General features: G+C 41.2%; 1 protein-coding gene across 7 annotated transcripts in view; it reads left to right on the top strand.

Annotated features, from left to right (window-relative positions):
* LOC144494916 (transducin-like enhancer protein 4) overlaps positions 1-18,608 on the top strand; it is a 169,716-nt gene extending 151,108 nt beyond the window's left edge. For all 7 annotated transcript variants that reach the window (XM_078214513.1, XM_078214512.1, XM_078214511.1 and 4 more), the window contains 7 exons: positions 991-1,064; positions 2,596-2,845; positions 6,876-7,123; positions 11,223-11,370; positions 13,285-13,435; positions 15,265-15,341; positions 16,600-18,608. In XM_078214513.1, coding sequence (XP_078070639.1) covers positions 991-1,064; positions 2,596-2,845; positions 6,876-7,123; positions 11,223-11,370; positions 13,285-13,435; positions 15,265-15,341; positions 16,600-16,707 — 1,056 coding nt within the window. In that variant the 3' untranslated portion in view covers positions 16,708-18,608. The remainder of the gene's footprint in view (positions 1-990; positions 1,065-2,595; positions 2,846-6,875; positions 7,124-11,222; positions 11,371-13,284; positions 13,436-15,264; positions 15,342-16,599) is intronic.
* The last annotated feature ends 307 nt before the right edge of the window (positions 18,609-18,915 follow it).

Here is an 18,915-nt window from a genome sequence, read left to right as displayed (position 1 = left end):
CCAACCCTCTCAACTCCGGAATCAACCTAGTGAATCTCCTCTTCAACCCCTCCAGTGCCAGTATATCCTTTCTCAAGCAAGGAAACCAAAACTGTACACAGTACTCCAGGTGTGGCCTCACCAGCACCTTATACAGCTGCAACATAACCTCCCTGTTTTTAAATTCCATCCCTCTAGCAATGAAATTCCATTTGCCTTCTTAATTACCTGCTGCACCTGAAAACCAACTTTTTGTGATTCATGCACAAGATCCCTCTGCACAGCTGCATGCTGCAATTTTTAATCATTTAACTAACAGTCCATTTTGCTGTTATTCCTTCCAAAATGGATGACCTCACATTTACCAACATTGTACTCCATCTGCCAGACCCTTGTCCACTCACTTAGACTATCTATATCTCTTTGCAGACTTTCAGCGTCCTCTGCACACTTTGCTCTACCACTCATCTTGGTGTAAGCTGCGAACTTTGACACACTACACTTGGTCCCCAACTCCAAATCATTTATGTAAATTGTAAACAATTGCGGTCCCAACACTGATCCCTGAGGCACATGATTAGTCACTGATCACCAACCAGAAAAATACCCATTTATCCCCACTCTTTGCTTTCTGTTAGTTAACCAATCCTCTGTCCATGCTAATACATTGCCTGTAATTTCATGCACCTTTATCTTATGCAGCAGCCTTTTGTGCGGCACCTTGTTGAATGCTTTCTGGAATTTCCCGTGCCTCCAAAAGGCTGCCCAGAAAACCTGGTAAGGGACTGGGCATCGGGAAGGGGTTGGGGGCACTGAAAGGCCCAGTGGTGGCCACTTGCACGTCCAAATACCATTTGGACATGCCCCGTTGTTCTCTGACCAATGGACGAGACTCGCATCAGGCCAATTAAATCCGACTCCCAGAAATACTTTGTTAAAAAATAAAGCTAGGTTTACTGTTTTTGTTAAAATGTGCCAATTCAATTCTGATTTAATTCTGGTGATTTTTAGGTTGGGTTTGATCCACATCATATACGCGTACCTGGGATTCCACCAAACCTAAGTGGCATTCCCGGTGGAAAGCCGTAAGTCTATAATGATCATTCTGCTTATCAACAATGAAGCATGAGGAAAAAAAAATAATGTTTTAGTGGAAAAGAGGTAAATGGAGAGCATAAAGCCACAGAAGGATGAATTTTGTGCTTTTCTCTTGAGAGTTCTGCATGTCACGTGGTGATATTGATCTGTTAAATGCAGTATGTTATGAAATTCAAATGAGAAAAAGCAACACTGATGCCATTCTACTGTCCTGGCAGTGCAGTGAAACCGTCACTTGTTTGGGATCTTGCTGCTGTTACTTTGCCAATTTGGGAAGTATTGAAGGTGTTACCAAAGTCAAAACATAAAGAATCATCGATACTTAGAATTCTATGCATGACATATATTCAAGGCATCTGGCGTGGTTGTCATCCAGTGTACTTGAAATTACCATTTTGACTGTTCTAAGTACTACTGACATTTTTATATGTTGTGCACATAGTTAGTAGATTGCTAAGGGCATGTGGACCTTTTAAAAATCTGGCTTGCCGGCATGATCCAAACTGCCCTTCATCAGTCCTTCCACTTAAAAGCAAATGCTAGTTGTACAATAAGTGAGACTTTGGGAATACAGCTGCTTGAAAGTATTAACAGAAGGTTGGGTATGAGAACATGCACTAACATGCCTCGGGTTCAATGGTGGATTATTTTCAGTAGAGAATGCATGCCAGGTGGGTGGTAGCACTGTACGTGTATGCCTTGTGGTGAGTTGTATACCTCTTCACGTTGTTCATGAGGTTCCCTTAGTACTTGGTGCCTATCTGATGGTGGTGTAAACTTGTATTTGTCATTTGTCAAATGGACAACTAGCGACTGACCTCCTTATCAACAGGTGAGAGAGGTATAAGTAGAGTTAGTGTAGTTCCAAAATGAACCTTCAATATCTATACAAAAGCAATACTACAGGATACTATTAATGACACACCCAGTTTGCCTGGCTCACCAATGCATATTGTAGGAACAAACCTATCATTGTGGGGCCAGTATTTTTCATGCACAGCACCAGATAACTTTACAAGACAATGCTTCAATGGGTAGAATGATCCCTGACAACAATGATTAGAAAGTAGATTTTGGAGTTCACAATGTGCTGTTGGCCAGTTAAACTCCAGCAATACCCTGTTCGCATTTAGTGGCCCCTCAGCCTTGGCTTTCAGTTATTGGAACGTGTTTCTGTAGAGAAGAGGATGTATTCTGTTTGGCAAACAGAAACTCTAGATATGAATGTAACTTTCTCGAGAGCTTGACTTGTAAACTTTTGGATGAGGCATTGGCTTCTGTGCCAATTAAACAGCTTACTGACCAATAAAAATATAACTAAACAAATCTAAAATATTTCAATTCTAACTTCAATATTTTGAACAGATTGTTATCATTAAAATTTAAATCCAGACCATGCTAATGTATTACAGAATATTAGCTTTATTGGAACATTTTTGCAATAAAACAGAGCAGCGGAAATAATGTGCTGACTGATGTGGTAATTTCCTAATCGGCACTTCCTTTCTTTGTTCATAGTGCTTATTCATTTCATGTGAGTGCTGATGGACAGATGCAACCTGTGCCTTTTCCTCCCGATGCTCTGATTGGACCTGGAATTCCAAGACATGCTCGACAGATGAACTCTCTGAGCCATGGTGAGGTTGTATGTGCAGTGACCATCAGCAATCCTACAAGACATGTCTACACTGGTGGGAAGGGATGTGTGAAGGTCTGGGACATTAGTCACCCTGGGAACAAAAGCCCAGTCTCTCAACTGGATTGCCTGGTAAGAGGATTGATGGTAAAATAAGATAGCTGGGTGGGCAAGAAATTTTGGAATGTGTGCCTCACTTATGTAGAAATATATATGTCATTCAGGAGAGGAAAGCTTTTTGCACAGTGAAAATGACATTTCTTTCATTGCATGATGCATGTTGAAATGGAATATAAAATCCTTAAACATTGCATAGCATGCAAGTACTATTCAAATTTCTTGTTGCACTGAATTGATTGTGTTTCCATTATGAATGGTGACCAGGGAAACTAGGGTGGAATAAAATCCCAATACAGGAATAAAAAAAGTCAACAAAAGTGAAAAATAACATTGTTGTTTACATTGATTTGCAAAACTTAAATTAGATGTGGTCATCAGCAGTGTAAAAGATAGTCATGTCTATCATGACAAAACATCCCCTGACAATCACCACAGATTTTTCCACTTGCTCCACGTGGTTTAATTGCAATGTCGACACCACAATTTGCATAGAGTCTCCTTGGCAATGAAAATGCTTGTATTTGATTATCAATTGTTGCTGCAACAAATGACTTGTTTGGTGTGTGGCACCTGGAAGTTATTCCAAAATGGAATAACCCTCCGCCTTCAGTTAAACAACTCTTTCCATGTGGATGATCTCCATATGCTTGCCCTTTTAGTGCCATAATGCACCCAAGGTACTCTGATTCCATGTTCCTAAATTTCAACTGACTGCCTCATTGGCCAAGAACTCTCCTGCCAGAGAAATCGATCCTGCCTCCTTCAGACAGCTGCTATTAATTAAACTAAAGTGGGATATTTTTCATTTCTGATCCTGTTGGCATAATGAGAACTGACCAATATAAATAACACGTTCTACTAATTTGTATACTTTATTATTCCAAATTAAATTCTCAGAGTAAACTTAGTCAACTTGGCAACATTGAATTTTTTAAATCTATTACCACCTTTGGTCCAGTCAGAGCACCCTTGAATCAGAGTTGGAAAGTTTGTGGATTCAAAATCCGCTCCAGAGATTTCAGCACCTAATCTAGTTTGACATATCAGTGCGGTACTGTGGGAGTTCTACAGTGTTGGAAGTTTCTTGGATGAGTCGTTAAATCGAGGTTCCCCCTTATGTGCCTTCGGATGGATGGGGAAAGAAAAGAAATCACATGCCATTTTCAGGACAAGTAGGACTCTTGCCCTGGTTCCCTGCACAACATTTGTATCTTGGCCAACAACAGAAGAAAATTGATTTATCTTTTCATTTATCTTGATATTTGTGGTCAAATCGGCTATTGTGTATTTCCACATTATATCATAGAAATCATAGAAACCCTACAGTGCAGAAGGAGGCCATTCGGCCCATCGAGTCTGCACCGACCACAATCCCACCCATGCCCTACCCCCACATATTTACCCGCTAATCCCTCTAACCTACGCATCTCAGGACTCTAAGGGGCAATTTTTAACCTGGCCAATCAACCTAACCCGCACATCTTTGGACTGTGGGAGGAAACCAGAGCACCCGGAGGAAACCCACGCAGACACGAGGAGAATGTGCAAACTCCACACAGACAGTGACCCGAGCCGGGAATCTTGGCCAACAACAGAAGAAAATTGATTTATCTTTTCATTTATCTTGATATTTGTGGTCAAATCGGCTATTGTGTATTTCCACATTATATCATAGAAATCATAGAAACCCTACAGTGCAGAAGGAGGCCATTCGGCCCATCGAGTCTGCACCGACCACAATCCCACAATCCGGGACCCTGGAGCTGTGAAGCAGCAGTGCTAACCACTGTACTACCGTGGTTATAATTTACTATATTTCAAATTATTTTAATTGTCTGTGCTTAATAATGCTATAATAACTACAAGATGCTGCATAAAAGTAAGCTATTTTCTTCCTTTGTCAAAATATCCCACCTGGCCCAGTTATCTCTGCTTCTGAATTGGTGGTTAACTTGCTCCCAGATGGCCTGCCAGTGCCTTCCTGGAGCTGGCGATCTCATTCACTGGCAGTTGCTGAGATCAGAAACTAAGCTGTAATGAGGGGTCAAGCAGACTCAGAACGTTGGCTCCATCCTCTCTCCACAGATGCTGTCAGATCTGCTGAGATTTTCCAGCAATTTGTTTTTGTTTCAGATTCCAGCATCCACAGTATTTTGCTTTTAACTAAGCTGTTTTGGATTCAAATCTCTGTCCCTCACACACAGTAGCTCTAAGCATTTGTGCTTCAAAGTTTGGTCTCACAGTGTGCCTTGCCTACTTTGACAGACGGTTAAAAGCAGGTTGCCGAGAGGAAGTTATGCTTTTACATTCTCCCCTTTTTTTATAATGCTGCCAGATTCGTTATGTTAAGACTGCAAATTCTTGCAGCAATTAAGACAAAATGTTTTATAACTTTAGTTTTCATTTCAGTACTTGTTACTGTTCCTTTTAACAACAGTAATCATCGTTCTAACATATTATCAACAGTTAACACTATACTAAGTCAGCCATTTGAAATGTTCTAATTTTTTGTGTATCACAGTATAATTAACAGCTAAACAAAAAGTAAGAGTACTCTTTTCCACTCTCAATACTCAATTTTTGTACAATTCTGTTTTCAAACATTTTGGAGAAATTCTGGTTAGGGGCATTTCCTCCCCAGCCACCACCATCAGTGTACTGAGATGGACTCGATGGGCCGAATGGCCTCCTTCTGCACTGTAGGCATTCTATGATTCTATATTTATTGGACATGGTAACTTTCTTAGTGCCACTTGTTTTCTAATACATTTTCATTGTCGTGCTTTTCCAAATGCTCATTAGGTAGCCCTACAATTGCATTTTCATGTCTTCAATAATAAATCAGGAAAATTATTAATTTATGACCTCGTCTATTACCTCACGTTCAAGATGGGGGCCACCATTGCCTTTATGTGGTCCCACCTCTCCTTTGACTTCTTATCTGCTTATGAAATCTCATCAGCTATTTGGTGAAACAGCTGTCATTATTACATGAGCTTTGTATAAGAAAGTACTAGATATAATACTGGATTTTATGCTCCCCACCAATGGGTTTGAAGGTGGGGGCAGCTTGCTGACCTGCCTGCTCCTCTCCACAGTGTAGTTTTACCAGTGGTAGGGTAGTGTTAGCTGTCAGTGGGCCAATTGATGTCCTTAAGTGAGTCATTAATGCCCACATAGAGACCTCACCATGCCACCAGAATTTAACTGCTGGTGGGAGAGGTTTCCCCCTCTGTCCCTAAGGGACAGAAATCCCGTCTCCAGTCCTTCAGTGACTCATTGGTGCAGTGTTCCCTGGCATTTTAATCGAGGGAATGGGGAATCTATCATCTTGAATCATCATCCATCAACTGTCCTCGGGGACAGGAAGTCTCACCTCAGACAGCTGCCGGCCAATTCAGCCCACAGCTTTAGTAGCAAGAAAACCATTAGGGGACAGCATTAAGAAGTGGAAGGAGTTTGGCCGCAATGTTGGTTCCCCTAATATGACAATTTGGTGCTGGTGTATTTATCAGCTGGAAAATATTAAACCATGTTTAACAGGAGCAGGTTTAAGATTAATTTTAATCTTGGGATTTGGCTGTTCACTTTGAATGATTGATGCATTTCCTCAAATTATAGCACATAGATTACAGTTATGTATGCTAGTCTTGAGTGTTATCTGCTGATTATTTATTTGGTTATTGTAGTTCTCATTAATATAACTGTATCTATGTTTATCCATTGTATCTGTTTTAAGTGAAGCTATCATGAAAGATGCTCTATTTTTCAAAATTTCTGAATGCGTGGAAAAATGGAATAAACATTCATGATATGAAACCCCTAACTTCGGATGATAATTCTGATGACACGTTTGATTACACTGGGTGTGTAATTTAATTTCAGAATTATTTAATAACAAAATCCCAATCTATTTTACTTTATCTTTAAATGTATTAAGTAGAAATAGTTAACATAGATTAAATCGCTTATTTATTCTGGAGATCATATTTTATTTGCCTTTTTCATGTAAGCAATTGCTTAATGACTTCTATCTCAATAGAACAGAGACAATTACATCCGATCATGCAAGTTGCTTCCTGATGGTCGCACCCTGATTGTTGGTGGGGAAGCCAGCACGTTATCTATTTGGGACCTGGCAGCTCCAACTCCACGTATAAAGGCAGAGTTGACCTCCTCTGCTCCTGCCTGCTATGCTTTGGCTATCAGCCCTGACTCCAAGGTCTGTTTCTCCTGCTGTAGTGATGGTAATATCGCTGTCTGGGATCTGCACAATCAGACTTTAGTCAGGTAGGAATTGGTTATATTCCAGAAAATCTGAATGCTGCTGCTTGTGATTTGTGTTGTGCATGTTTGAAGAGTCAGAGGCAGGAGGTTAATTGTTTTTTTTTTAAATTAAAAACTTCAGATGCACAATGCAGTTTTAACCTTTTTTAAAAGTTTCTTTATTAGTCACAAGTAAGGCTTACATTAACGCTGCAATGAAGTTACTGTGAAATTCCCCTAGTCGCCACACTCCGGCGCCTGTTCGAGTCAATGTACCTAACCAGCATGTCTTTCAGACTATGGGAGGAAACAGGAGCACCCGAAGGAAATCCACGCAGACACTGGGAGAACGTGCAAGCTCCACACAGACAGTGCCCCAAGCTGGGAATCGAACCCGGGTCCCTGGCGTTGTTAGGCAGCAGTGCTAACCACCGTGCCACCCATAGCTAAAAGTTTAAGTATGGCTCAGTTAGTATAACCATTCTGAGTTTGTAGGTTATGGATTCGAGCTCCAATACAGGGTACATAGGCCTGGGTTTTCACCAAATCGGTTTGACTCGGGAGATCTTTAAAAAAATGGCAGGTGTGATTCCAGGGTACCTGGGCTGTGTGATTTTGGTAGTGCCTTTTAAGGATGTGGGCTGCTTCCTGTCAAAAGCTCACGTTGGGCACTGAATACGTTACTGGCTCCATTATAGGTATCTCGCAATCTTCATGGAATCACATGCTCTTAGAGGAGTCACAAACCTTAGTTTATATGAAGGGACCATTTAAAAGGTAAGTTCGAAGAACCCTTCATACCCTCTTTCCCAAGTTGCACCATTCTCCCCCATGCTCCCTAAGCCAAGCTCTGCCCTTCCACCAAACTCCATGTCCCTCATGCCCCTGTGCCAAGCTCTGTCCTACCACCCATCCCCCATGGGCTTGCATGCCCCCATGATCTGATATCCCTCTTTCTAGCTCTGCTCTTATAACCACCCTCATATCCCTAATGCCACCCCCATGCCAAGCTCTGCCCTTCCACCCACCCCCAAGGGCTCCTTATGGCCCTACCTTCATGCTCATCGATCCATTGTACACATAGTCGAATCAGTGAACCCTATAATGTAAAGTGGGATTACATTGAATAAAGCCCTTGGGAGAAAAAAATGTCATTCATTAAGAACTCCTCCCCATGTTTGAAAAATGTCTGATGTACAAGCTAATGTGAATGTCAATTATCCAGGCCCTTTGAAGTTTCAAAAACCACTAAACCCTGGAAACCACTTAACTTGTATAAAAAGAAATCATGAAATTGACAGCAGAGATCAGAGGGCCTGAGTTGTCAAATCAAACAATGTTTCTTCTGGGGAACAGTTGTTCCATTATTCTAATGACTCTCTCGGCCCTCAGCCAAGCCTCATTATTGGTGCTATGCAGGGACAGGGAGAATGGGCACTCAGTACCTGAGATTTGAACGATCAGAATGCCATCCCCCAACCTGGCTACAAGTGGGAAGACAAGCAAGGAACACGTTGCCAAGTTCATTGGGCAGCCAGCTGCTCAGAAGGAAACCTTCTGCTGGTAATGGACAAATGACTGACAGATGTCAGAATGGTCTGCAGGAAAGGAAGAGTCTTGGGCATTAGGAGGATATGAAAATTGAAAAAGGGGCAGGACGGTGCAGAAGTCAAATCCTCAGTGGAAGATCCACTGCCGAAGACTGAATTACCGGTCAGTGACTGAGACCCAGTGCCTTAAGGGGCTATGACTCTTCAGGCAAATGGTCACCAAGATCTGTGCCCTCGTCACTGAAGACCCTGCAGCACTATATCCTTGTCGCTGTGCCCTGTCCATCACTGTCAAAGTCACAGTGCACTTGAATTTCTTTGCCTCTGGCTTCTTTCAAGGATCAGCAGCAGACGTTGGTGCCATTTGTACACCACTGCATTCCATTGGTCACAGATGTCCTCTTTCATTTAACGACAGGCACAAACTTACAGGGACAGGGGGTATTAATGTATCAGCAATTGCTTTCGCAATTACGCTAATTGCATTGTTAAAGACAAGCGATGTATCATTGGCTCAGCCACCAGAAGAGTATAAATGGACAGAGCTAGAACAATTGGGGTTTGGTGAACCATAAGGAGTTTGTAACTCTGCTGAGTTGTATGGTATAAACTTACTGAAGGTAAAAGACAAGCTGTTGTATTATTTCTCCACCATATGCTATTAATGGTCTTGATCGGGGGCATTGAGTTTTGCCTCCATTGCTGAATGTCCCCCGATACAAGACATCATAATGCGCCCATGTGGCCAACTGGGCACCCAATGACTGGCCAGTGAAATTCATCGTCAGGAAGGGCGACCATTCCATCATTATCCAAGTGCTCTATGACCACAGCAAGAGTTTCCTCCATGGCCTGGTTTTTGCCGGCTCTGTGGCCCATAACCCCCAGTTAATAAGTCAATGCAGCACCTGTCCACAATCTCAGTGATGGCCCTGCAGCAATTTAACATTGGGAACAGTATTGATTGCTTTAAGGCAAGATGCCACTTTTACAGGAAGAGGTCTTGCATTAGAGATCTACTGACCAGTTAGATGGCTGGTATCTCTATGGATCCAGCTGTGGCAACTGAGATTACAAGCAGACCAACCACGCCGAGGAATCCAGGGTAAGTCTGGCATCAGAAGTCTCAGTGAAAGGGGGTGGGAGGCCGAGTTCAAGAAGTTGGGAGCAGGGTTAATGGGAAGAATCCCTTGATGGGGGCCAGGGGACCCACAAAGGCAATCCTCCCTATAGACTCCCACCCCCCATACTTGACACCAGCCTGCACAATTCAATCTGCTGGGCTTGGCCTGGTCCTGCTCTTGCCACAGGTAAAATACCAACGGGGGAGGAATGAAGCCCTGAAGTGATATTAATTGACCATTTAATGACCTCCACAGGTGCAATGGTGGGTGGGCTGCCTGACGCTTTTCCCACACCCTGTAAAATTTCAGACAGGTCAAGGCGGTCAGAGAGGCATTGGGAAGGCTACCTACTGGATTTTACCTTTCTTTCCCCACCCAATCCTGCCTTCAAGCTTTCTGACCAGGGAGCACAAAATTCAGTCCCATGTGTATGTTCGCTTTCCTGGCAGTTGCCATGAATCCTTCATCCTCTGCCAGCAGGCTGCCTCGGATCTTCACCCTGATCCCAACATACATGGATGGATAGATCCTCAGAGACAAGGGGTACTCCTTGAAAAGAGAGCTACTCACCCCCCTGTGGAGGTCCAGACAGATGCACAGAAGTGATATGACCAAAGCCACTTGCTCCTTTTGACAACTAATGGGATTCTGAAGATGCAATTATGGTGCCTGGACCAGTTGGGTGCTTTCCTCCAATGCCGTTGTTGAAAGGTCCCAGTTATTGTGGTGGTCTGCTTCGTGCTCCATAACACGATCCTTCAGAGAGATGTGGACATTGAGGACAATGAGGCCCTGGAAGACGACAGCTCAGTGGGGAACGAGCAGGAGGTGAAAGTGGAGACAGAGGGAAATGACACTGAATGGAGTGGTGCCCCTGCTACAAATGAGGTGACTCCCTTCCTGTCATCCTCTAGGAAGAGGACCTCCTTTTCTCTGTCACTACCTGCAGCACTAGAATGAAATGCTGGGCTAACATAGCCCGTGTGCCAGGCCTCTGACTCTCCTGTGATATCTTTCATCCTTCTGATGCAGTGGAAAGTTTTAGCACAAACCACAGATTTCTTCTACAGGGCCTTAGTATTGGCTGACATGGGTGTTTAAGAGTCCCACGTTTAATCAAACCCACCTCTGTTCCTACCTTCACTGACAGTAGGTGGACAGGGAACCCATCTCCATCCCAATTTACTGCTCCCTACCCAAAAATCTAAACTTCAATCAGTTTCCCTCTGGATATGAGTTTCTGACCCTATTTCCCACCTCTACGATGAAAGTTCAACAATGTTTCCGTGTAACATTCTTGGGCTTTCAGGAAAACTTTGAATAATGTTTCTTACCAATCTTTTAAAGGGTGGCTATTTCTTCTAATGTATAAAATTGACATGTGTATCATGCAGCAAGTCAGTCAATGAGGAAATGTACTCAAATCCATTGTTTTCTTGATGTGAACAGGCAATTCCAAGGTCACACCGATGGAGCCAGCTGTATTGACATTTCAAATGATGGCACAAAACTTTGGACAGGAGGTTTAGACAACACGGTGAGATCTTGGGATCTCCGTGAAGGAAGGCAACTACAGCAGCATGACTTCACATCTCAGGTGTGTATGCAGAGAGTAGAAGAATTTGAAAATAAATTGTAAGACAGTAAAATAAGAGCTTCAGATAGCTAAACAAAGAATGCAAACTTGAAGTGGTTCCTGAATGTCAAATAAACAGAAACTATTGCAGCAAAATAAGATTGAAGTGATCCAGACACGCGCTGATCGATTCTGCATGAATCAATCTAGGAAATATACCAATGTTACATTCTTGCGCAAAGATTTGGAATGGGAATCACTACAGCAAAGGCAGGAGAGAAATAGACTGGCCATGTTCTATAAAATAGAAAGAACAGGTGTAAATTGACAGAAACAAGTTACTGCTCTCCAGTAATGATAGAACAAGAGATAGACCTCCACACCAACTACCAAGACCATTTGTTTCCAAGACAATGTATCAGCAATCTTTGTTCCTAAGGGCAATCCCACAATGGAACAAGCTGCCAAATAATCACAGCCCCAGCACTTGAAATCTTCAAGGCTCACCTTTGTTATTTCCATTTAAAAAGTTTCATCATTAGGAACACCAACTTAGCAGGCCGTGCCTGGTTTAGCTAGCACCACCCACATAAATGTTAGTGGAAAACAATGTGATGCCAACAAAGCTATAAAACAGAAGCTTTATGATCGAAAAGGCTATCGGATATGCTTCAGATATATTGGTTAAGATTCAAAGGTGTGCTCTGCAGTCTTTTATTTAGTTCAATGGCACTAAGGTGTTGCAGTTACTCTTGGCATAAGCACAAACTTTATACTGGTGGAAACTGTCCAGAATGTTGCCATACTGCTATCTATCAGCACTGATGATTTGACGCTGTAGGTTGTTGATCGCTTCACATATCTAGGTTCTACAGTCACCAGCAATCTGTCATTTGCTGCTGTCATAACACACAGGTTGCAAAAGCTACAGCTAAAATATCCAAACTGAGTAAGAGAGTGTGGAGCAACAGCAACCTGACTGAGAACACCAAACTGCAAGTCTACCAAGCCTGAATACTCAGCACACTCTTCTACAGTGGTGAGACCTGAGCAACATATGCCAGGCAGGAGAAAATGCTGAACAGCTTCCATCTTCACTGTCTCAGATGTATCCTTGGCATCTCTTGGCGGGACAAGGTTACAAGCCTGAGGTCCTGGATGGAGCATGGTAATTCCATCAGTATGCACTCATTGCTAAGCCAATGACATCTGTGTTGTCATGTTCTTCAAATGGATGACCGCCATATACTCAAAGACATTCTGTACAGTGAATTGGCAATTGGGTCATGATCTCCTGGGTGTCCAAATATCTGCTACAAGAACATGACCTGCAAGCAAGATATGAAGGTGGCAGACATCAACACTAACAACTGGGAGACAGATGCTGATGGCATCTGGTGACACCTGGAGGCTGACTGGAGAGGTTTTGGAAGAGGTGCACAGAAACAAAAAGCTCAGCTGGCTAAGAAGAGGATTCAGGGAAAACAGAGCTCAGCGAATCCAGCACCTTTTCAGCCCACCATCTTCCTCTACAGCAAATGGGTCTAAGACTACTATGCTCAAGCGGGGTTCCTGAGCCACACCAGGTGATGCTGAATACAAGTGGACCACCATGGCACAAGCTATCGTCTTATGAGACTGAAGGTTCAACTGGAAGCTGTTTCCAACACTTACTGACATCTTAAGGATAGTATTCGGAATTAATTCAACTAAAAATTCATGTTTTAGAATTTGTTATTTATCACAATGGAATGCTTTATCTGAAAGCAAGAGCTAAACTTTGCTGCATTGCCTTTTGGTATGACGACAGGATTCCATTAATAGGTTATTAGTTCAGAATACCTTATTTGCAGAATTATTCTAGGACAATCACAGAACTTTTAATTAGTCCTTTATTTACAAAATGATCTGTTTAGTTTTTTTTTCTACCCCTAGATATTTTCATTGGGATATTGTCCCACTGGAGAGTGGCTCGCAGTTGGAATGGAAAACAGCAATGTAGAGGTTCTGCATGTGACAAAACCAGACAAATACCAATTGCACCTCCATGAGAGCTGTGTGCTATCCCTTAAGTTTGCTCATTGTGGTAATTTCTTCTTTATAATACTGCTTATTGTCCTATCATTTGTGCTGATGATATTGCATATTCAACTGCTCTTAAAAGTGGAAAAAACTCATGATTTTAGATATCTAAAGGACTTCTCCTCCCCTCTTGTCTTATAGCACAGAGGAGGGGGAAGGACAAGAATTATTAGTTTAAATTTGAATTTGGTGGGCGGTGGCTAGAACAGTGACAATCCATTTTGACCTCCTGTTAACATGATGTCAGGGAGATTTTAACTCCCAGGCTTCAACTGCTATCCCCAGTTATGTTTACACATAGAGCTTACAGGCAGTGGCAGCTGACTGGCAAAAAGAAGTACAATGAAGGAAGTAACCCTGGCATTTGGTGAAGTAGTTTCTGACCCCCAAATCCCCTTCTCGCCAGTTGGTCCTGATGGGAAAGACACAACCACTTCACCACTCAAGCCCGTAATTAAAATAGCAATTGGGCTCTGATAACATCATCAGAGTCCGAGTATCCTGCTGGTTTCCAGCAGGCATCCTTCTCACCTGCTCAGATGAGTAAATTAATCCTATGTGATCAATGTGGGATGTCAGCACATGAGTCCCTCAAGAGATGTTAAATGCTTGTCCAATTGCACTGACTGGGCAGGATTATAATCGCCGTTATCAAGAATTGTTCCTCCCTGAGAAGAGAGGTCCTCTATTTGGTTCTGTATGGATAGTCAAAAGGAAAGAACTGTCAAAAGCGGAACCAACTTTGATTACTTACATCAGTTTGCTGCCAAAGGGGAATTAACCTTTTATTCCTCCCCCACTTGCCCTGGATTCTAGTGCTAATCTTTACAGTGCAGAGTATTGTAGAAATTCAGTTGGCAGTACTTTTTTCCTCTTCGCAAAAATATTTAAGATGACTATAGGATCATATTTGGGGCAGAAAACAAGAGAAATGATTCAGAACAGTATTTTTAATGCACCTGGCCTCAAGCAATGGTTTAACTGCCCCATCTGAAATTTTGAGGCCAGCTTCCAAAGGCCAAATTTTAAACACAATTTGAACTATTGGTATTACGGTTCTAAACATCCTCAAGCCAACATTTCTCTTTTCAGAATTAAGCACTCCTCTCAATCATCAATAATCTAGCTATGCGATTCAAAGTGTGTCTGTATGTACATAAATAGGGCAATTTTAACAGACTGCTTGCATAATAATCATGGGCACAATTCCCCATCTACTTTCTCCCTCTCCCAACCTTATAAAAGTGCTAATTGATAATGAAAGCCCTCTGGTAACTCTTCATTACTTCCTTTTAATTTACTTTGATATTTTCTGGGTTTTATTTTTCTTTAAAGTGAGTCTAAGCCAAGAAAAAATGCCCTTTTGATTATCTTATGTGGTCGGTTTGATCTATCAGCGAAAAGGGTCAATTTTCATAATTTAGGTTCAACCTGAATTATTTGGGAATGAATCTACAAAAGATAGAGGACTTAAATGCTAATAATTCAGTTGTAGAGACATTGCCGTGGTTCCATTACAGTACTACTAAGTTTTCAAAATTAAGAAATAACTTCTTAAAAATTCAGTTAAGTATAACCTATCTATTGGGAATAGTGAGCCACATAGACATGTGATAGAGGAAGGTTCAAAGCTTAATTGATAAAGAAGTAGATGCATAAGGAAACAAAAGTTTGTTTTGACAAATTTGAATCCAGAGATACAAGTTTTTGCAGGAAATGGTGTAATTGATGGTGTAAAGTAAATCATTACTTTAAAAAAAAAAGTTTAGTGATTATAACCCAAAAAACAGTTTCTTAAAATTGTAAACTATTGTGTTCAAAACTAATTTCTAGGTAAGTGGTTTGTAAGCACTGGGAAGGATAATCTGCTGAATGCCTGGAGAACACCTTATGGAGCAAGCATATTTCAGGTAAGGATAGATTATTTATAATTATTAGAAAGCAGTGAGCTTCAGAGATCCCTCCTCCTCGCCTGTTCATTTGTGCTAATCTGTTTCACTGAAGATGCTACTTTACTCTGCCTATCAAAGTGCATTTAGACCTTTAAGGAAGGGTTGTCTAGAGATCCGTATATAAACTGAGCTGAGGCTGTCCCGGTACATCAGAACACTGTCCTTTCTTGAATCTGGACTGCAAACAAGCCCGGACTATTGAGATGGAAGTTGACTCCATATGCCAACTACAAAGATTAAGAAATGAGTTCAGGGAGTCTTAATCCCTTTTCCATTGAGGCTTAGTTCATAGCACGTAACAGATGCTCTGATGAAGCTTTACAGTGTATTGGTCGTACTATATTGTTGACCACCACACCATGCCACAAAAAAGAAGATTTATGCATTTGAAAGGATACAGTGAAGCATAACAAGTATCATCCCAAGTATGGGGAAAGATGCGAGCACCTTACGTATTCGACTCATGAATATTGTACACCCCTAAGGAAGCCAGCACAATGTTTTGTTAGTTTAAATTAACAGACGAGAAAATTGGATAGGTTCCTTTTCGAACATGCAGGCATTCCCACCTGCATTTCCTGTTGCTTCCAAGCAGCCCAACTCCATATACTCAAACTGCTTAATTAGCTTGCAGTTTTTATTGTGCATCAGGTCTGTTGGATTCTAGATTCCAGAACTTCAATTTCCACTGGGGTACTTTAAAGAACCGCAACTAATAGTTTATGTTGGACAATTTTGCGGAAGCAGTGTTTGTACAACAGGCAAAGTGAATGGTGCTGTGAAGTCCACTATGTCTATACTGCAAGCTAGGAATCAGCAACAAACAATTTTGTTGAAAGTAGGGATTCTTGACTTCATTTCTGATTGGGCACCTACATTTTACAGGTGAGCTGAACACATGGCCCACCCAGCCAGGAAAACAGTGGCAGTGCTATTGCCTATGGAAATAGTGGAAGAGAAAGAAACACAAACTACTTGGTGGGGCCAATAGCATTGCCTCATTGACCAAACAGCACTGCCATTGAAATTGAGGTTTTACTAGCAATGGAACATTAAGTTAAATGTGATATTGCTAAATTCTATGTACTGATGAAATCTGTCCTTGTCTAATCTGTAACAAAATGCTAATTGGCGCTAAGTGCTCCATAATAATATGGACAAACTTATTTCCTTTCGCTTTCATTGATTTGGTGCTTTTTTTTCCAAATCTTTACAGTCCAAGGAGTCCTCTTCAGTGCTGAGCTGCGACATCTCAGTGGATGATAAATACATTGTCACTGGCTCTGGGGACAAGAAGGCTACAGTCTATGAAGTTATTTATTAGGAATGGAGCCTGAACACAAAGATACCTTTCACTATAGCACTTTTGTTAGATTTGATCTTTATGGCTGACTTTGCAAAACAAAGACTTCAACGTCCCTGTCATCATTTCTCAGCTCTGTGCTGTATTTGATCATAATTTCTGGACACGACCACCTAATATACAAAACCCACTAAATCCAACTACTGAATGGATGGGACAAGCTTCTTTTGCCATTAATTGAATGAAGGACCAGAAGGTTTCAACTATTTATTTTGTTTTTCAAGACTTTTTATAATTAATTTCACCGAAGCGCTCCCAGCCTTGGTGATAAAGGTTAGTTACGCTCTTTGGGAAAGGGGATGGAGGGTGGTACTTCGTTTCAGTATTGATTAGTATTATGTGTCTTATTATTTCTCCACTGTATTACAAAATTGGTGAGATATTTTTAATAGGACTATCAAGTTAAAGAATAATATTCTTCACAATTGCCAAAAGTAAAGCTTGCCGATAATATGAAGCTAAGGCAACAGAAATCTTCAGATTTGATAGGTCCTAGAATGATCATTTATTGGTTTAAAATGTATTCATATTGTTTTATTAGAAGACCACAGGCTTGAAAATAACAAAAATGATATCATTTCACAACATACTCCAGGTATTGTGAAAAATAGGGCAGGTATGAAACATGCTGACTGGCTCAGGTGTTTCACAAACTGGAAAAACAACCAATCAGAAATTATTAAGCTCCATAAAATGATTTTATATTCCCTGAAAAGTAACTACTACAAAAGTGACCAATCAAATTCCTGTGCTTTTTGAAACAAAAACTCTTGAGCAGCTAAATTGGCTCGCCAACTCACCACACCATATATCCCTAAAAATTAATTTTGTAATGGAACATGCAAAAATGAAATCAGAACATATTTACTAAACTTATCCATTCCATATTTTATTTCCCACACATGAGCATCCTCTCCTTCAGGGTGTTTGTTTACCTTCTGTCCATTATCCATAGTTTGGATCCATCAGTTAGTCTTTGGGATTGATATGCTTTGGGTCTCTGCACATGCCTTACTGCCCTTTACCCTCCCACTCTTTAACTTTCAGGTAGTTAAAATACACCCTCAAACTGCTGTCAACCAGCATCTCTGATACTGCTTTCCAGGCCATGGTTTTGCCTTCTCAATCCTACCCTAGATTCTTTGCACTCTCCGATCATTTCTTAAGTGCTCTTGAAATGCTCCCTAATTTGCCTTCCTTCTCCTTAATCGATGAATGACTGTCTCAATCTACTTAAGCCCTCTTCCACCCTGAAAGTTAGTCATGGTCTAACTGCAATCCCTTCTTACTTTCTGACCTTATTGGTCCCAGTTTCACTTCTCAGCTTCATTGTTTCTTCCTCCCTGACTTTGCTTGCCACATTCTGTCCTGTGAGCATTGTTATGGGAGGCCAGCTAATGACTTATGAAAAATAGATTGTTTTGCTAACATAAAAATCTAACATTATTTCAAGTTGAGGATGGGTAAAGGATAAAGGGGGGAAGGAAGTCAACTGTAACTCATTGTCTAATAAGTCTAATGAAGATGCTTTATCTATTGTGGTAGCTGGAGGCTTTGTGTGTGGGTTTGTGACTGATGTTCATGATCAGCCTTTACGTAGATTTGAATGTCAACTGGATTTACATCCAGTGCACCAACACTAATATAGTGCGTCATATGTACATGCACAATAATGGAAGAATAAAGTGAGTTACAATCAAGGGCTGTCATGAACTGTCCAGACATTGCTGTATGAACCCTAAGATTAATGTACTGCTTCCAATGGACTTATGGCTGCTTCTAAATTACAGTACCTCCTCACTATAACACTTGGATATATCATTACCTCTGTGGAGCATGCATTGTTTATGGCTCATTCACTAATATGCCTCTCACTATTCCATTTCTTATATAGCCTCTGAAAATTTATCTTTGGCCCAGATTATCGTTAGTATTCTGGTTATTCCTGTTTCACTTCATTTAAGTATTGCATCCAAAAAAATCAAGCAGACATCAATAGACTTCCCATCTCTGTTATTTTAAACATTGTTATTGTTCTTTGCTACCCACATGGACCTTATTTCCATTGAAGAAAGTTTGTGTTTCCAGTATAATTCTTCTAGCTAACTTTAGGTGACATTTTCTGACCTCTTTTATGCCAATTCTATTGTAAAATTCTGTACGAGATGC

Source organism: Mustelus asterias, chromosome 6 (assembly GCF_964213995.1).
Source record: "Mustelus asterias chromosome 6, sMusAst1.hap1.1, whole genome shotgun sequence".
NCBI lineage: Eukaryota > Metazoa > Chordata > Chondrichthyes > Carcharhiniformes > Triakidae > Mustelus > Mustelus asterias.
This window is presented reverse-complemented; position numbering and strand designations above follow the sequence as displayed.